Here is a 16723-nt window from a genome sequence, read left to right on the forward strand (position 1 = left end):
TATAAATAGGCCTTTAAAATAAAAGCCTGACAGGCTGTATGTCGGGAGGGACATTCTCTGGACATTCTGCAGACACTCCTGGGGAGTGAAACCTGGATGGTGGCTGGCACACCTGCCCCCATCCGTAACGCAATACCACATTGTTTCAGAGCAACAGCAATACCACCCTGTGGAAAAAGCACTAGCAGCAAGCCTTATGTGATTGACTGGTTTTGAAACCATGCAGGTCTTATGCATGCTAAAATACAGTGTTAGCCCGCTGAGCTAAAGTCTAGGCATTGGCTCCGGGAGCTAATGCAATACTTCAGGTCTCATGCAAGGTTACTCATCACCTGAGAATGGTTCACCAAACCACCTCTGTTAAACTTGGAATGCTCCCTGAAAGACCCTGGACTAACAGAGCAGACCCTGGCTAACAGAGCAGACCCTGGACTAACAGAGCAGACCCTGAACTAACAGAGCAGACCCTGGACTAACAGAGCAGACCCTGGACTAACAGAGCAGACCCTGGACTAACAGAGCAGACCCTGGACTAACAGAGCAAACCCTGGCTAACAGAGCAGACCCTGGACTAACAGAGCAGACCCTGGACTAACAGAGCAGACCCTGGACTAACAGAGCAAACACTGGGCTAACAGAGCAGACCCTGGCTAACAGAGCAGACCCTGGACTAACAGAGCAGACCCTGGACTAACAGAGCAGACACTGGGCTAACAGAGCAGACCCTGGACTAATAGAGCAGAACTTGGACTAATAGAGCAGACCCTGGCTAATAGAGCAGACCCTGGACTAACAGAGCAGACCCTGAACTAACAGAGCAGACCCTGGCTAACAGAGCAGACCCTGGACTAACAGAGCAGACCCTGAACTAACAGAGCAGACCCTGGCTAACAGAGCAGACCCTGGACTAACAGAGCAGACCCTGGACTAACAGAGCAGAACCTGGACTAACAGAGCAGACCCTGGACTAACAGAGCAGACCCTGGACTAACAGAGCAGAACCTGGCTAACAGAGCAGACCCTGGACTAACAGAGCAGACCCTGGACTAACAGAGCAGAACCTGGACTAATAGAGCAGACCCTGGACTAACAGAGCAGACCCTGGACTAACAGAGCAGACACTGGACTAACAGAGCAGACCCTGGACTAACAGAGCAGACCCTGGCTAACAGAGCAGACCCTGGACTAACAGAGCAGACCCTGGACTAACAGAGCAGACACTGGGCTAACAGAGCAGACCCTGGACTAATAGAGCAGAACTTGGACTAATAGAGCAGACCCTGGCTAATAGAGCAGACCCTGGACTAACAGAGCAGACCCTGGACTAACAGAGCAGACCCTGGCTAACAGAGCAGACCCTGGACTAACAGAGCAGACCCTGGACTAACAGAGCAGAACCTGGCTAACAGAGCAGACCCTGGACTAACAGAGCAGACCCTGGACTAACAGAGCAGAACCTGGACTAATAGAGCAGACTCTGGACTAACAGAGCAGACCCTGGACTAACAGAGCAGACCCTGGCTAACAGAGCAGACCCTGGCTAACAGAGCAGACCCTGGACTAACAGAGCAGACCCTGGACTAACAGAGCAGACACTGGCTAACAGAGCAGACCCTGGCTAACAGAGCAGACCCTGGACTAACAGAGCAGAACCTGGACTAACAGAGCAGACCCTGGACTAACAGAGCAGACCCTGGACTAACAGAGCAGACCCTGGACTAACAGAGCAGACCCTGAACTAACAGAGCAGACCCTGGACTAACAGAGCAGACCCTGGACTAACAGAGCAGACCCTGGACTAACAGAGCAGACCCTGGACTAACAGAGCAAACCCTGGCTAACAGAGCAGACCCTGGACTAACAGAGCAGAGCCTGGACTAACAGAGCAGACCCTGGACTAACAGAGCAAACACTGGGCTAACAGAGCAGACCCTGGCTAACAGAGCAGACCCTGGACTAACAGAGCAGACCCTGGACTAACAGAGCAGACACTGGGCTAACAGAGCAGACCCTGGACTAATAGAGCAGAACTTGGACTAATAGAGCAGACCCTGGCTAATAGAGCAGACCCTGGACTAACAGAGCAGACCCTGAACTAACAGAGCAGACCCTGGCTAACAGAGCAGACCCTGGACTAACAGAGCAGACCCTGAACTAACAGAGCAGACCCTGGCTAACAGAGCAGACCCTGGACTAACAGAGCAGACCCTGGACTAACAGAGCAGAACCTGGACTAACAGAGCAGACCCTGGACTAACAGAGCAGACCCTGGACTAACAGAGCAGAACCTGGCTAACAGAGCAGACCCTGGACTAACAGAGCAGACCCTGGACTAACAGAGCAGAACCTGGACTAATAGAGCAGACCCTGGACTAACAGAGCAGACCCTGGACTAACAGAGCAGACACTGGACTAACAGAGCAGACCCTGGACTAACAGAGCAGACCCTGGCTAACAGAGCAGACCCTGGACTAACAGAGCAGACCCTGGACTAACAGAGCAGACACTGGGCTAACAGAGCAGACCCTGGACTAATAGAGCAGAACTTGGACTAATAGAGCAGACCCGGGCTAATAGAGCAGACCCTGGACTAACAGAGCAGACCCTGGACTAACAGAGCAGACCCTGGCTAACAGAGCAGACCCTGGACTAACAGAGCAGACCCTGGACTAACAGAGCAGAACCTGGCTAACAGAGCAGACCCTGGACTAACAGAGCAGACCCTGGACTAACAGAGCAGAACCTGGACTAATAGAGCAGACTCTGGACTAACAGAGCAGACCCTGGACTAACAGAGCAGACCCTGGCTAACAGAGCAGACCCTGGCTAACAGAGCAGACCCTGGACTAACAGAGCAGACCCTGGACTAACAGAGCAGACACTGGCTAACAGAGCAGACCCTGGCTAACAGAGCAGACCCTGGACTAACAGAGCAGAACCTGGACTAACAGAGCAGACCCTGGACTAACAGAGCAGACCCTGGACTAACAGAGCAGACCCTGGACTAACAGAGCAGACCCTGAACTAACAGAGCAGACACTGGGCTAACAGAGCAGACCCTGGCTAACAGAGCAGACACTGGACTAACAGAGCAGACCCTGGACTAACAGAGCAGACCCTGGACTAATAGAGCAGACCCTGGATTAACAGAGCAGACCCTGGACTAACAGAGCAGACCCTGGACTAACAGAGCAGACCCTGGACTAACAGAGCAGACACTGGACTAATAGAGCAGAACTTGGACTAATAGAGCAGACCCTGGCTAATAGAGCAGACCCTGGACTAACAGAGCAGACCCTGGACTAACAGAGCAGACCCTGGCTAACAGAGCAGACCCTGGACTAACAGAGCAGACCCTGGCTAACAGAGCAGACCCTGGACTAACAGAGCAGACCCTGAACTAACAGAGCAGACACTGGGCTAACAGAGCAGACCCTGGACTAACAGAGCAGACCCTGGACTAACAGAGCAGAACCTGGACTAATAGAGCAGACCCTGGACTAACAGAGCAGACCCTGGACTAACAGAGCAGACCCTGGCTAACAGAGCAGACACTGGACTAACAGAGCAGACCCTGGACTAACAGAGCAGACCCTGGACTAATAGAGCAGACCCTGGATTAACAGAGCAGACCCTGGACTAATAGAGCAGACCCTGGACTAACAGAGCAGACCCTGGACTAACAGAGCAGACCCTGGACTAACAGAGCAGACCCTGGACTAACAGTGCAGACCCTGGACTAACAGAGCAGACCCTGGGCTAACAGAGCAGACCCTGGACTCAAAGAGCTAACCAGGGCTGCTAAAGACAATATAAAGACAGTGAATATGTCCCAAAGTGCACCATATTCCATATATAGTGCACTACTTTTGAACAGGGCACATAGGGCTCTGGTCCAAAGTAGTGCACTATGTCGGGAATAGGGTTCCATTTGGGTCACGTCCCAGATTCAACACACAGCCTGGTGAAACATGTACACATGAAAAAAGACTTACCTGCTCCTGCATTGGTCATCTTACAGCACATCTGCAAAGAAAAAGAGAAACAGACAATGGTTAGTCAGTCAACAACAGAGTGTACTGCAGCCCTCAATACCGCTCTAACTGCATGGCTGTCTTAAACAAACAACAAAACAGATTGGTTGAAGAATACACAAACAACTTTTCAAAATGCTATAAATACAACAGTGAAGTACAAGTCAGGTATCAGTGGCATCCTAGTAATGTCACAGAGGATATATTCAGAGAGGAGAGGAGTAATGAACTAAATTGTATCCTAGTAATGTCACAGAGGATATATTCAGAGAGGAGAGGAGTAATGAACTAAATTGTATCCTAGTAATGCCACAGCCATAAAGAGTTAAGGGTTAATGACTGATCTATCAGCCTGCTGCCTGCTTTACTGTGTTACCATAGAGACCTGATGGCTGGTTCAATATGGACAGCTGGCTCATGTTTGTACATCACTTTAGTATTTATAACATCCTCTATCTAGTGTTATTAGACCAACTTAGACTAAACACATGGCTATAATCCCAAATGGCATCCTATTCTCTATAAAAGTGAAATACTGTTGACCAGGGTGCACTATAATATGGTGTTTTACCTTGAGACATACCCCCACACCAGTGGGTCGCCAGTGTTTAATGTTAATGTAAGCTGTAACGTTATCATCAGGAGTGTGACACTAACGACTTGTGGTGAGCAGAATCAACAACCTCTGCCTCATTCAAGACTTTTGCTTTGTGAGAAGGTGTTAAAGTTCACAGTTAACGTTTGTTATGTAAATGCCTGTTGAAAAGTACCAGTGGCCTGGGCTTGGCCCCAAGTCATGGCAGGTCCTCCGGAGCCATGGCCCAGTGAGACACGGGTGCCGGTCCACATAGATAGAAACAGAAGTCTGAGTAGTTTGGGTAAAAAGACCTGGTTAAATCCTCATTGGACACTCACCATAAGGAATTAGGCCTGTGTGTCTCCAGAAACAATATGTTGTGATTTTAGAGGTCAGTTGGTGGTTGTGGATCTCCATGTGTGGCTGGACAGGATCTTTGCCACAGCCAGAATAGTGCACTATAAATGGAATAGGGTGCCATTTGGGATGTACACATGGGAGAGCAGCCTACAGTATGAGGAAACACATCTATTACAGAGAGTAGTCTCTGTCCAACAGCAGAGGAGTGAGGTGGTTAACAGGTGGAGACATACAGGCAATATTCGGTCTCAGGCAGAACACTATGAGGTGAAGGGACTGATGTTGTTACCAAGTATCCCTGCTTATTGACTGTGAGATTCAGCATAACAGGGTCAAACTTCATTATTACATTTCTGTCCTCTTCAGTCATAGGGTTGGAGAACAGAAGCAATTCAGTGTCTCTCTCATCTCTGTACTCTAACCAATTATCTCATCTCATTCTGCAGACAGAGGAAACTAGGTGTGAGTCCCAAATGGCACCCTATTCAATATATAGTGCACTACTTTTGACCCGTGCCCATGGGGCTGTCGAAACTCTGAACTGACGTGTGTTAACATAATAGATCTAATAACAGGCTCTGACCCACATCTTCAAATAAAGCTGTGATGAAAATTAGCCTTCTAGAACTGACTGAATGGCCTCAATGGAGATACCAGTCTGTCTTTTACTCACAGGGTCTTCAAAGACTGTCCTAGACTTCTGTCTGTCCCTCAACAGCCCAGATTCCCCGGTCTGCTAATTGCTAGCTTGCTTGCCCCGGTCTGCTAACTGCTAGCTTGCTTGCCCCGGTCTACTAACTGCTAGCTTGCTAGCCCCGGTCTGCTAACTGCTAGCTTGCTAGCCCCGGTCTGCTAACTGCTAGCTTGTTTAGCCCCGGCCTACTAACTGTTAGCTTGTTAGCACCGGCCTGCTAACTGTCTGAATCGCCGTGTCCCCAGCCAGCCCAACCACTCACTGGACCCATATGTTCACTTGGCTACGCATGCCTCTCTCTAATATCAATATGCCTCGTCCATTACTGTCCTGGTTAGTGATTACTGTCTTATTTCACTGTAGAGCCTCTAGCCCGGCTCAATATGACTTAACCAACCATGTTGTTCCACCTCCTACATATGTGATGACATCACCTGGTTTAAACGTCTCTAGAGACTATATCTCTCTCATCATTACTCTATGCCTAGGTTTACCGCCAATGTACTCATATCCTACCTTACCTTTGTCTTGCCTTGAATCTATGCAATCGTGCCCAGAAACCTGCTCCATTTACTCTCTGTTTTGAACGTGCTAGATAGCCAGTTCGTATAGCCTTTAGCAGTACCCTTATCCTACTTCTCCTCTGTTCCTCTGGTGATGTAGAGGTTAATCCAGGTCCTGCAGTGCCTAGCTCCACTCCCACTCCCCAGGTGCTCTCATTTGTTGACTTCTGTAACCGTAAAAGCCTTGGTTTCATGCATGTTAACATTAGAAACCTCCCTAAGTTTGTTTTACTCACTGCTTTAGCACACTCTTCCAACCCGGATGTCTTAGCCTTGTCTGAATCCTGGCTTAGGAAAACCACCAAAAACCCTGAAATCTCCATCCCTAACTATAACATTTTCCGCTAAGATAGAACTGCCAAAGGGGGTGGCGTTGCAATCTACTGCAAAGATAGCCTGAAGAGTTCTGTATTACTATCAAGTCTGTACCCAAACAATTCGAGCTTCTACTTCTAACAATTCACCTTTCCAGAAACAAGTCTCTCACTGTTGCCGTTTGCTATAGACCACCCTCTGCCCCTAGCTTTGCCCTCGACACCATATGTGAATTGATTGCCCCCCATCTATCTTCTGAGCTCGTGCTACTAGGTGAGCTTAACACCCCGGCCATCCTACAATCTAAGCTTGATGCCCTCAATCTCACACAAATTATCAGTGAACCTACCAGGTACAACCCCAAATCCGTAAACACGGGCACCCTCATAGATATCATCCTAACTAACTCGCCCTCCAAATACACCTCTGCTGTTTTAAATCAAGATCTCAGCGATCACTGCCTCATTGCCTGCATCCGTAATGGGCCTGCGACCAAACGACCACCCCTCATCAGTGTCAAACGCTCCCTAAAACACTTCTGTGAGCAGGCATTTCTAATCGACCTGGCCGGGGTATCCTGGAATGACATTGACCTCATCCCATCAGTAGATGATGCCTGGTTATTCTTTAAAAGTGCCTTCCTCACCATCTTAAATAAGCATGCCCCATTCAAAAAATGTAGAACTAGGAATAGATATAGTCCTTGGTTCACTCCAGACCTGACTGCCCTTGACCAGCACAAAAACATCCTGTGGCGTTCTGCATTAGCATCGAATAGCCCCCGTGATATGCATCTTTTCAGGGAAGTTAGGAACAAATATACACAGGCAGTTAGGAAAGCCAAGGCTAGCTTTTTCAAACAGAAATTTGCATCCTGTAGTACAAACTCAAAAAAGTTCTGGGACACTGTAAAGTCCACGGAGAATAAGAGCACACCCTCCCAGCTGCCCACTGCTCTGTTGCAACCACTGTTACCACCGATAAATCCACTACAATTGACAATTTCAATAAGCATTTCTCTACGACTGGCCTGGCTTTCCACCTGGCTACCCCTACCCCGGTCAACTGCACGGCACCCTCCACAGCAACCCGCCAAAGCCCCCACCATTTCTCCTTCACCCAAACCCAGATAGCTGATGTTCTGAAAGAGCTGCAAAATTTGGACCCCTACAAATCAGCCGGGCTAGACAATCTGGACCCTCTCTTTCTAAATGATTCTGCCGAAATTGTTGCAACCCCTATTACTAGCCTGTTCAACCTCTCTTTCGTATCATCTGAGATTCCCAAAGATTGGAAAGCTGCCGCGGTCATCCCCCTCTTCAAAGGGGGTGACACTCTAGACCAAAACTGTTACAGACCTATATCTATCCTACCCTGTCTTTCTAAGGTCTTCGAAAGCCAAGTTAACAAACAGATTACCGACCATTTCGAATCCCACCGTACCTTCTCCGCTATGCAATCTGGTTTCAGAGCTGGTCATGGGTGCACCTCAGCCACGCTCAAGGTTCTAAACGTCATCATAACCGCCATCGATTACATTTACATTACATTTAAGTTATTTAGCAGACGCTCTTATCCAGAGCGACTTACAAAATGGTGCATTCACCTTATGATATCCAGTGGAACAACCACTTTACAATAGTGCATCTAAATCTTTTAAGGGGGGGGAGGGGGGGGTTAGAAGGATTACTTTATCCTATCCTAGGTATTCCTTAAAGAGGTGGGGTTTCAGGTGTCTCCGGAAGGTGGTGATTGACTCCGCTGTCCTGGCGTCGTGAGGGAGCTTGTTCCACCATTGGGGTGCCAGAGCAGCGAACAGTTTTGACTGGGCTGAGCGGGAACTGTGCTTCCTCAGAGGTAGGGGGGCCAGCAGGCCAGTGGTGGATGAACGCAGTGCCCTTGTTTGGGTGTAGGGCCTGATCAGAGCCTGAAGGTATGGAGGTGCCGTTCCCTTCACAGCTCCGTAGGCAATCACCATGGTCTTGTAGCGGATGCGAGCTTCAACTGGAAGCCAGTGGAGAGAGCGGAGGAGCGGGGTGACGTGAGAGAACTTGGGAAGGTTGAACACCAGACGGGCTGCGGCGTTCTGGATGAGTTGTAGGGGTTTAATGGCACAGGCAGGGAGCCCAGCCAACAGCGAGTTGCAGTAATCCAGACGGGAGATGACAAGTGCCTGGATTAGGACCTGCGCCGCTTCCTGTGTGAGGCAGGGTCGTACTCTGCGAATGTTGTAGAGCATGAACCTACAGGATCGGGTCACCGCCTTGATGTTAGTGGAGAACGACAGGGTGTTGTCCAGGATCACGCCAAGGTTCTTAGCACTCTGGGAGGAGGACACAAGGGAGTTGTCAACCGTGATGGCGAGATCATGGAACGGGCAGTCCTTCCCCGGGAGGAAGAGCAGCTCCGTCTTGCCGAGGTTCAGCTTGAGCTGGTGATCCGTCATCCACACTGATATGTCTGACAGACATGCAGAGATGCGATTCGCCGCCTGGTTATCAGAAGGGGGAAAGGAGAAGATTAATTGTGTGTCGTCTGCATAGCAATGATAGGAGAGACCATGTGAGGATATGACAGAGCCAAGTGACTTGGTGTATAGCGAGAATAGGAGAGGGCCTAGAACAGAGCCCTGGGGGACACCAGTGGTGAGAGCGCATGGTGCGGAGACAGATTCTCGCCACGCCACCTGGTAGGAGCGACCTGTCAGGTAGGACGCAATCCAAGCGTGGGCCGCGCCGGAGATGCCCAACTCGGAGAGGGTGGAGAGGAGGATCTGATGGTTCACAGTATCAAAGGCAGCAGATAGGTCTAGAAGGATGAGAGCAGAGGAGAGAGAGTTAGCTTTAGCAGTGCGGAGAGCCTCCGTGACACAGAGAAGAGCAGTCTCAGTTGAATGCCCAGTCTTGAAACCTGACTGATTAGGATCAAGAAGGTCATTCTGAGAGAGATAGCAGGAGAGCTGGCCAAGGACGGCACGTTCAAGAGTTTTGGAGAGAAAAGAAAGAAGGGATACTGGTCTGTAGTTGTTGACATCGGAGGGATCGAGTGTAGGTTTTTTCAGAAGGGGTGCAACTCTCGCTCTCTTGAAGACGGAAGGGACGTAGCCAGCGGTCAAGGATGAGTTGATGAGCGAGGTGAGGAAGGGGAGAAGGTCTCCGGAAATGGTCTGGAGAAGAGAGGAGGGGATAGGGTCAAGTGGGCAGGTTGTTGGGCGGCCGGCCGTCACAAGACGCGAGATTTCATCTGGAGAGAGAGGGGAGAAAGAGGTCAAAGCACAGGGTAGGGCAGTGTAAGCAGGACCAGCGGTGTCGTTTGACTTAGCAAACGAGGATCGGATATCGTCAACCTTCTTTTCAAAATGGTTGACGAAGTCATCCGCAGAGAGGGAGGAGGGGGGGGGAGGGGGAGGAGGATTCAGGAGGGAGGAGAAGGTAGCAAAGAGCTTCCTAGGGTTAGAGGCAGATGCTTGGAATTTAGAGTGGTAGAAAGTGGCTTTAGCAGCAGAGACAGAAGAGGAGAATGTAGAGAGGAGTGAGTGAAAGGATGCCAGGTCCGCAGGGAGGCGAGTTTTCCTCCATTTCCGCTCGGCTGCCCGGAGCCTTGTTCTGTGAGCTCGTAGTGAGTCGTCGAGCCACGGAGCAGGAGGGGAGGACCGAGCCGGCCTGGAGGATAGGGGACAGAGAAAATCAAAGGATGCAGAAAGGGAGGAGAGGAGGGTTGAGGAGGCAGAATCAGGAGATAGGTTGGAGAAGGTTTGAGCAGAGGGAAGAGATGATAGGATGGAAGAGGAGAGAGTAGCGGGAGAGAGAGAGCGAAGGTTGGGACGGCGCAATACCATCCGAGTAGGGGCAGAGTGAGAAGTGTTGGATGAGAGCAAGAGGGAAAAGGATACAAGGTAGTGGTCGGAGATTTGGAAGGGAGTTGCAATGAGATTAGTGGAAGAACAGCATCTAGTAAAGATGAGGTCAAGCGTATTGCCTGCCTTGTGAGTAGGGGGGGAAGGTGAGAGGGTGAGGTCAAAAGAGGAGAGGAGTGGAAAGAAGGAGGCAGAGAGGAATGAGTCAAAGGTAGACGTGGGGAGGTTAAAGTCACCCAGAACTGTGAGAGGTGAGCCATCCTCAGGAAAGGAACTTATCAAGGCGTCAAGCTCATTGATGAACTCTCCAAGGGAACCTGGAGGGCGATAAATGATAAGGATGTTAAGCTTGAAAGGGCTGGTAACTGTGACAGCATGGAATTCAAATGAGGAGATAGACAGATGGGTCAGGGGAGAAAGAGAGAATGTCCACTTGGGAGAGATGAGGATTCCAGTGCCACCACCCCGCTGGCTCGATAAGAGACATTACTGTGCAGCCGTATTCATCGACCTGGCCAAGGCTTTCAACTCCGTCAATCACCACATTCTTATTGGCAGACTCGACACCCTTGGTTTCTCAAATGACTCCCTCGCCTGGTTTACCAACTACTTCTCTGATAGAGTTCAGTGTGTCAAATCGGAGGGCCTGTTGTCCGGACCTCTGGCAGTCTCTATGGGTGTGCCACAGGGTTCAATTCTCGGGCCGACTCTCTTCTCTGTATACATCAATGATGTCGCTCTTGCTGCTGGTGATTCTCTAATCCACCTCTATGCAGACGACACCATTCTGTAGACTTCTGGCCCCTCTTTGGACACTGTGTTAACTAACCTCCAGACGAGCTTCAATGCCATACAACTCTCCTTCCGTGGCCTCCAACTGCTCTTAAATGCAAGTAAAACTAAATGCATGCTATTCAATCGATCACTGCCCGCACCTGCCCGCCCGTCCAGCATCACTACTCTGGACAACTCTGACTTAGAATATGTGGACAATTACAAATACCTAGGTGTCTGGTTAGACTGTAAACTCTCCTTCCAGACTCACATTAAGCATCTCCAATCCAAAATTAAATCTAGAATCGGCTTCCTATTTTGCAACAAATCATCCTTCACTCATGCTGCCAAACATACATAAAACTGCCAAACACACACAAAACTGACCATCCTACCGATCCTCGACTTCGGCGATGTCATCTATAAAATAGCCTCCAACACTCTACTCAACAAATTGGATGCAGTCTATCACAATGCCATCCGTTTTGTCACCAAAGCCCCATACACTACCCACCACTGCGACCTGTACGCTCTCGTTGGTTGGCCATCGCTTCATACTCGTCGCCAAACCCACTGGCTACAGGTTATCTACAAGTCTCTGCTAGGTAAAGCCCCGCCTTATCTCAGCTCTCTGGTCAACATAGCATCACCCACACGTAGCACGCGCTCCAGCAGGTATATCTCACTGGTCACCCCCAAAGCCAATTCCTCCTTTGGTCGCCTTTCCTTCCTATTCTCTGCTGGCAATGACTGGAACGAACTGCAAAAATCACTGAAGCTGGAGACTCATATCACCCTCACTAGCTTTAAGTACCAGCTGTCAGAGCAGCTCACAGATCACTGCACCTGTACGTAGCCCATCTGTAAATAGCTCATCCAACTACCTCTTCCTCATACTGTATTTATTTATTTATCTCGCTCTTTTGCACCCCAGTATCTCTACTTGCAAATTCATCTTCTGCACATCTACCATTCCAGTGTTTAATTGCTATATTGTAATTACTTCGCCACCATGGCCTATTTATTGCCTTAACTCCCTTATCGTACCTCATTTGCACTCACTGTATATAGACTTTTTGTTTTCTTTTTTCTACTGTATTATTGACTGTATGTTTTGTTTATTCCATCGTAACGCTGTTGTTGTATGTGTCAAATTGCTATGCTTTATCTTGGCCAGGTCGCAGTTGCAAATGAGAACTAGCCTACCTAGTTAAATAAAGGTGAAATAAAATAAAAATAAAATAAAGTCCTGTTAGTGTCCTTCCATTTTCCTCTTCATTGATATAGTTATACCCATAGACTTAGATAGACATCGCATTATTGTGCATGTCCCATTATGGCGTCTGTGAGAGCATGGGCAGCGCACCATTGAGGTCATCTCCATTTTGAAGTGGTACATTTTCTTCTTCTACAACTTCTATGAGTTGGCAAACAAAGGGTGCACACTGCCACCTGGAATGTGTTGTTTGAACAGGTATAAAGCCAAGGTTGGCGATTTACTGCCACCTGCAGATATGGAATGTTTGCTCACAAGTATAATGTATTGTCTGATCCCTCCTGGTGACCTGGATGGAATTATGTGATTCTTCCATAAACCATAGGAAGTCTCACCCAGTTTACTACTTCAAAATGGTGAAAGTCCTCAATAGCGCTGCCCATGCTAAAACAGGCTTTTGGACACTAGAATCCTCTATGGTTATACCACGCCGCCTCAGTTCTGAGCATCCACCACATGTCGGGTTATGGGTTAGAGGTCAGGGGTCAGGTGACAAGACAAAGAAAGAAGACAGCCCTATAAGGAAGCTAGCTCTGCTACAACAACCAACATTTTTATATGGACTGACATGTCTGGTCTTTAGTGATTGATAACGGGTCTGGTCTACCTGTCTGCTGCATTGACTAAATAAAAGAAACTAGTTCAGACAAAACAAGTGGAAAACATTCCTAATCTAACAGGCTATGGGACATGTTCATGCTCTACAATAGTACTATCTGAGATGCTGCTATACATTGTAGCTGGCAATGGGAGGATGTACAAAGTTCACACGAAATCTGGAAGGAATTACATAATCCCCATCATGCATTTCCTCACGTTCTTTTTCCTGCATTTCCAAACTCCCCCCTTTCCCCCTGTGTTCTATGTAGAGTACACTCCCAGCCCCACACATAGCCCTGTGTTCTACGTAGAGTACACTCCCAGCCCCACACGGAGCCCTGTGGGCTATGTAGAGTACACTCCCAGCCCCACACGGAGCCCTGTGGTCTATGTAGAGTACACTCCCAGCCCCACACGGAGCCCTGTGGTCTATGTAGAGTACACTCCCAGCCCCACACGGAGCCCTGTGGTCTATGTAGAGTACACTCCCAGCCCCACACAGAGCCCTGTGGTCTATGTAGAGTACACTCCCAGCCCCACACGAAGCCCTGTGTTCTACGTAGAGTACACTCCCATGCGTCCAAAATGGCACAATTAGTGCACTATAAAGGGAATAGGGTTGCATTTGGGAGCGATTTAACAGTCCTGAACACTCCCAACCCCACAAAGTGAAGTCTGAGGTTACTCCACCAATCATTCATTGTGCTTCATTTGGCATGCACAAATCACATTTGTTCACAGAAACAGGCAGAGAACCCCCAAACCCATGTCTGATATTATATAACCAAACCTATAGCTGTATATGGCTGCCTCCAAAATGGCATCCTATTCCCTACATAGTGCACTACTTTTGATCAGAGCCCCATGGGCCTTAGACAAACCTGGTGCACTATATTGGGAATGATGTCTCATGTGGGACGCAGTCTATGTTATATGTAATGATCCAGGCCTCTCATCATAGCTCAGGGCAGGGTAGGATGGATAACGTCTCTCCACGGCCATTACTCTTATGTGGCTTCTAACAGCCCAGCTCTAGAGACTCCCTCTGGGCCTCTACACCAAGGTATAGCCATGATCCACAACCCCTAACTCATAACACGTAACTACGGGCTGAAACTCACAGGACTGAATCCATCTCTCTCCACAACATTCAGAAATGTTGTAAAATAACATCTATGTCCCTGGGAAAATAACCCTAGTTTTACTCTCAAAGTCTAAGAAAAAAATAAGGGATAGAAAGATATCGTTGGGCGACCTAGAAGGTGTCCCAGTAGACCAGCCAGTAAACCAGTAGACCAGTAGACCAGTCAGTAGACCAGTAGACCAGTCAGTAGACCAGCCAGTAGACCAGTAGACCAGCCAGTAAACCAGTAGACCAGTCAGTAGACCAGTAGACCAGTCAGTAGACCAGTAGACCAGTAGACCAGCTAGTAGACCAGTAAATTAGCCAGTAGACCAGTAAACCAGCTAGTAGACCAGTAGACCAGTCAGTAGACCAGTAAACTAGCCAGTAGACCAGTAGATCAATAGACCAGTAGACCAGTAAACCAGTAGACCAGTAGACCAACCAGTAGACCAGTAAACCAGTAGACCAGTAAACTAGCCAGTAGACCTGTAGACCAGCCAGTAGACCAGTAGACAAGCCAGTAGACCAGTAGACAAGTTGACCAGCCAGTAGACCAATAGACCAGTAGACCAGCCAGTAGACCAGTAGACCAGTCAGTATACCAGCAGACCAGTAGACCAGTAGACCAGCCAGTAGACCATTAGACCAGTCAGTATACCAGTAGACCAGTAGACCAGCCAGTAGACCAGTAGACCAGTAGACCAGTCAGTAGACCAGTAGACCAGCCAGTAGACCAGTAGACCAGTAGACCAGTCAGTAGACCAGTAGACCAGCCAGTAGACCAGTAGACCAGCCAGTAGACCAGTCAGTAGACCAGTAGACCAGTCAGTAGACCAGTAGATCAGTAGACTAGTAGACCAGTCAGTAGATCAGTAGACCAGTAGACCAGCCAGTAGACCAGTAGACCAGTCATTAGACCAGTAGACCAGCCAGTAGACCAGCTAGTAGACCAGTAGACCAGCTAGTAGACCAGTAAACTAGCCAGTAGACCAGTAGACCAGCTAGTAGACCAGTAAACTAGCCAGTAGGCCAGTAAACCAGTAGACCAGCAGACCAGCTAGTAGACCAGTAAACTAGCCAGTAGACCAGTAGACCAGCTAGTAGACCAGTAAACTTGCCAGTAGACCAGTAGATCAGCTAGTAGACCAGTAAACTAGCCAGTAGACCAGTAGACCAGTAGACCAGCTAGTAGACCAGTAAACTAGCCAGTAGACCAGTAGACTAGCCAGTAGACCAGTAGACCAGCCTCATCCCTCCCCTCCTCTATCCAAACCCCTGGACAGACAGGAAAACACCTGGCTATATTTAGAACACTGCCTCAATGGGTCACAACCAATAAGAAGACCTTCTTATCAGGGGCAGCTGGGGGCAGCTGGGGGATTACAGGGCTATGCCATTTTTGTCTCAGGTTGTGTGTGTGTGTGTCTGCCTGTGTGTCTTTTGATGCTTTGACCCTCTGTCTGCCAGGGCCATCAGACCAGCTCCATCCTGCCAGGTTCTGAGGAAGAACTATCTGTCTCTATTAGAAGTGTCAGGTCTCAGGGCACACGTGACATGCTGCAGTTGCAGTCATGTTGAGACACACAGGAACACAGCAACATGTGCTGCAGGACATTCCAACACAAAACACCTGACGGTCTCACCCTCACGTGTCAAACCCGCCACATACCTGGCGGACTCACCGTCACGTATCCAACAAATAACACATACCTCACAGTCACTATGCATTAGGTTCAGGTGGAGATGGAACCAGAATGTTAAGGATAAAATACCCTTTCCATCTAGCAAACCATTGTGGATGGGAATCTGCATGTCAATACAACAGGGGTCATGTTAAGACCACCCGAAAAATTGTGACCCTAACCTAGAGACAGGCAGGGTCGGGGGGAACAGCCATAACAACGTCCTGTCAAAAGCTGACTTCAAACATTCTGTATGCGTTCCTAATGCCACCTTATTCCCTATATAGTGCCCTGCTTTTGGTCAAAAGTAGTGCCCTATATAAAGAATAGGGGGTAATTTGGGATGTAGCCTCTCTATCAGCTCATAACCTTCCAGTCACATGACATGCTGCAGTAGTTAGTTACCATGGTCAGGTTATTCTGAGCCCCTCATCATGACAGCAGCAGCTTAGACTCTAACATCACATTCTCTCTCTCCACTGCTTTCACACCCACTCCAGAACTCTCATGTAAAAGGCTGAGGGGTGTGTGCATGCGTGTGTGTATGCATGCATGCGGTAGGGCTGGTCTAGATTCTGGAGTCAGCCTGGGGCTTATAGAAGAGTAATCCTTTGCTTATCATTAACCCTGGACTGAGGTCAGTGTTACAGAGCATGGCGTGCACACGAACACACACACACAAGGAGACACAGTGTTCCCCGGCCAGACGTTGGAACCATTGTGCAGTAGTGTGACAGCGGGTTAGAGTTAGGACATTGTGTACAGTGTGAAGGTGGTCTCCATGCAGCCTGGCTGTCTCTGACTCAGACCTTGGTGGTGTTCCGCAGCTTTCTGACTCTGTAATCTGCTCTGAGACTCTGAGAAGC

At 48.9% G+C, this 16723-nt stretch overlaps 1 protein-coding gene across 1 annotated transcript in view; it reads right to left on the minus strand.

The window, feature by feature from the left end:
* The window catches only part of LOC106580986 (stAR-related lipid transfer protein 13), a 104056-nt gene that overhangs the window by 64195 nt on the left and 23138 nt on the right, over positions 1 to 16723 (minus strand). The window contains exon 5 of the mRNA XM_045703702.2: positions 3996 to 4026. Coding sequence (XP_045559658.2) covers positions 3996 to 4026 — 31 coding nt within the window. The remainder of the gene's footprint in view (positions 1 to 3995; positions 4027 to 16723) is intronic.

The sequence above is a fragment of the Salmo salar genome, chromosome 20 (genome assembly GCF_965601325.2).
Source record: "Salmo salar chromosome 20, fSalSal1, whole genome shotgun sequence".
Classification (NCBI taxonomy): domain Eukaryota; kingdom Metazoa; phylum Chordata; class Actinopteri; order Salmoniformes; family Salmonidae; genus Salmo; species Salmo salar.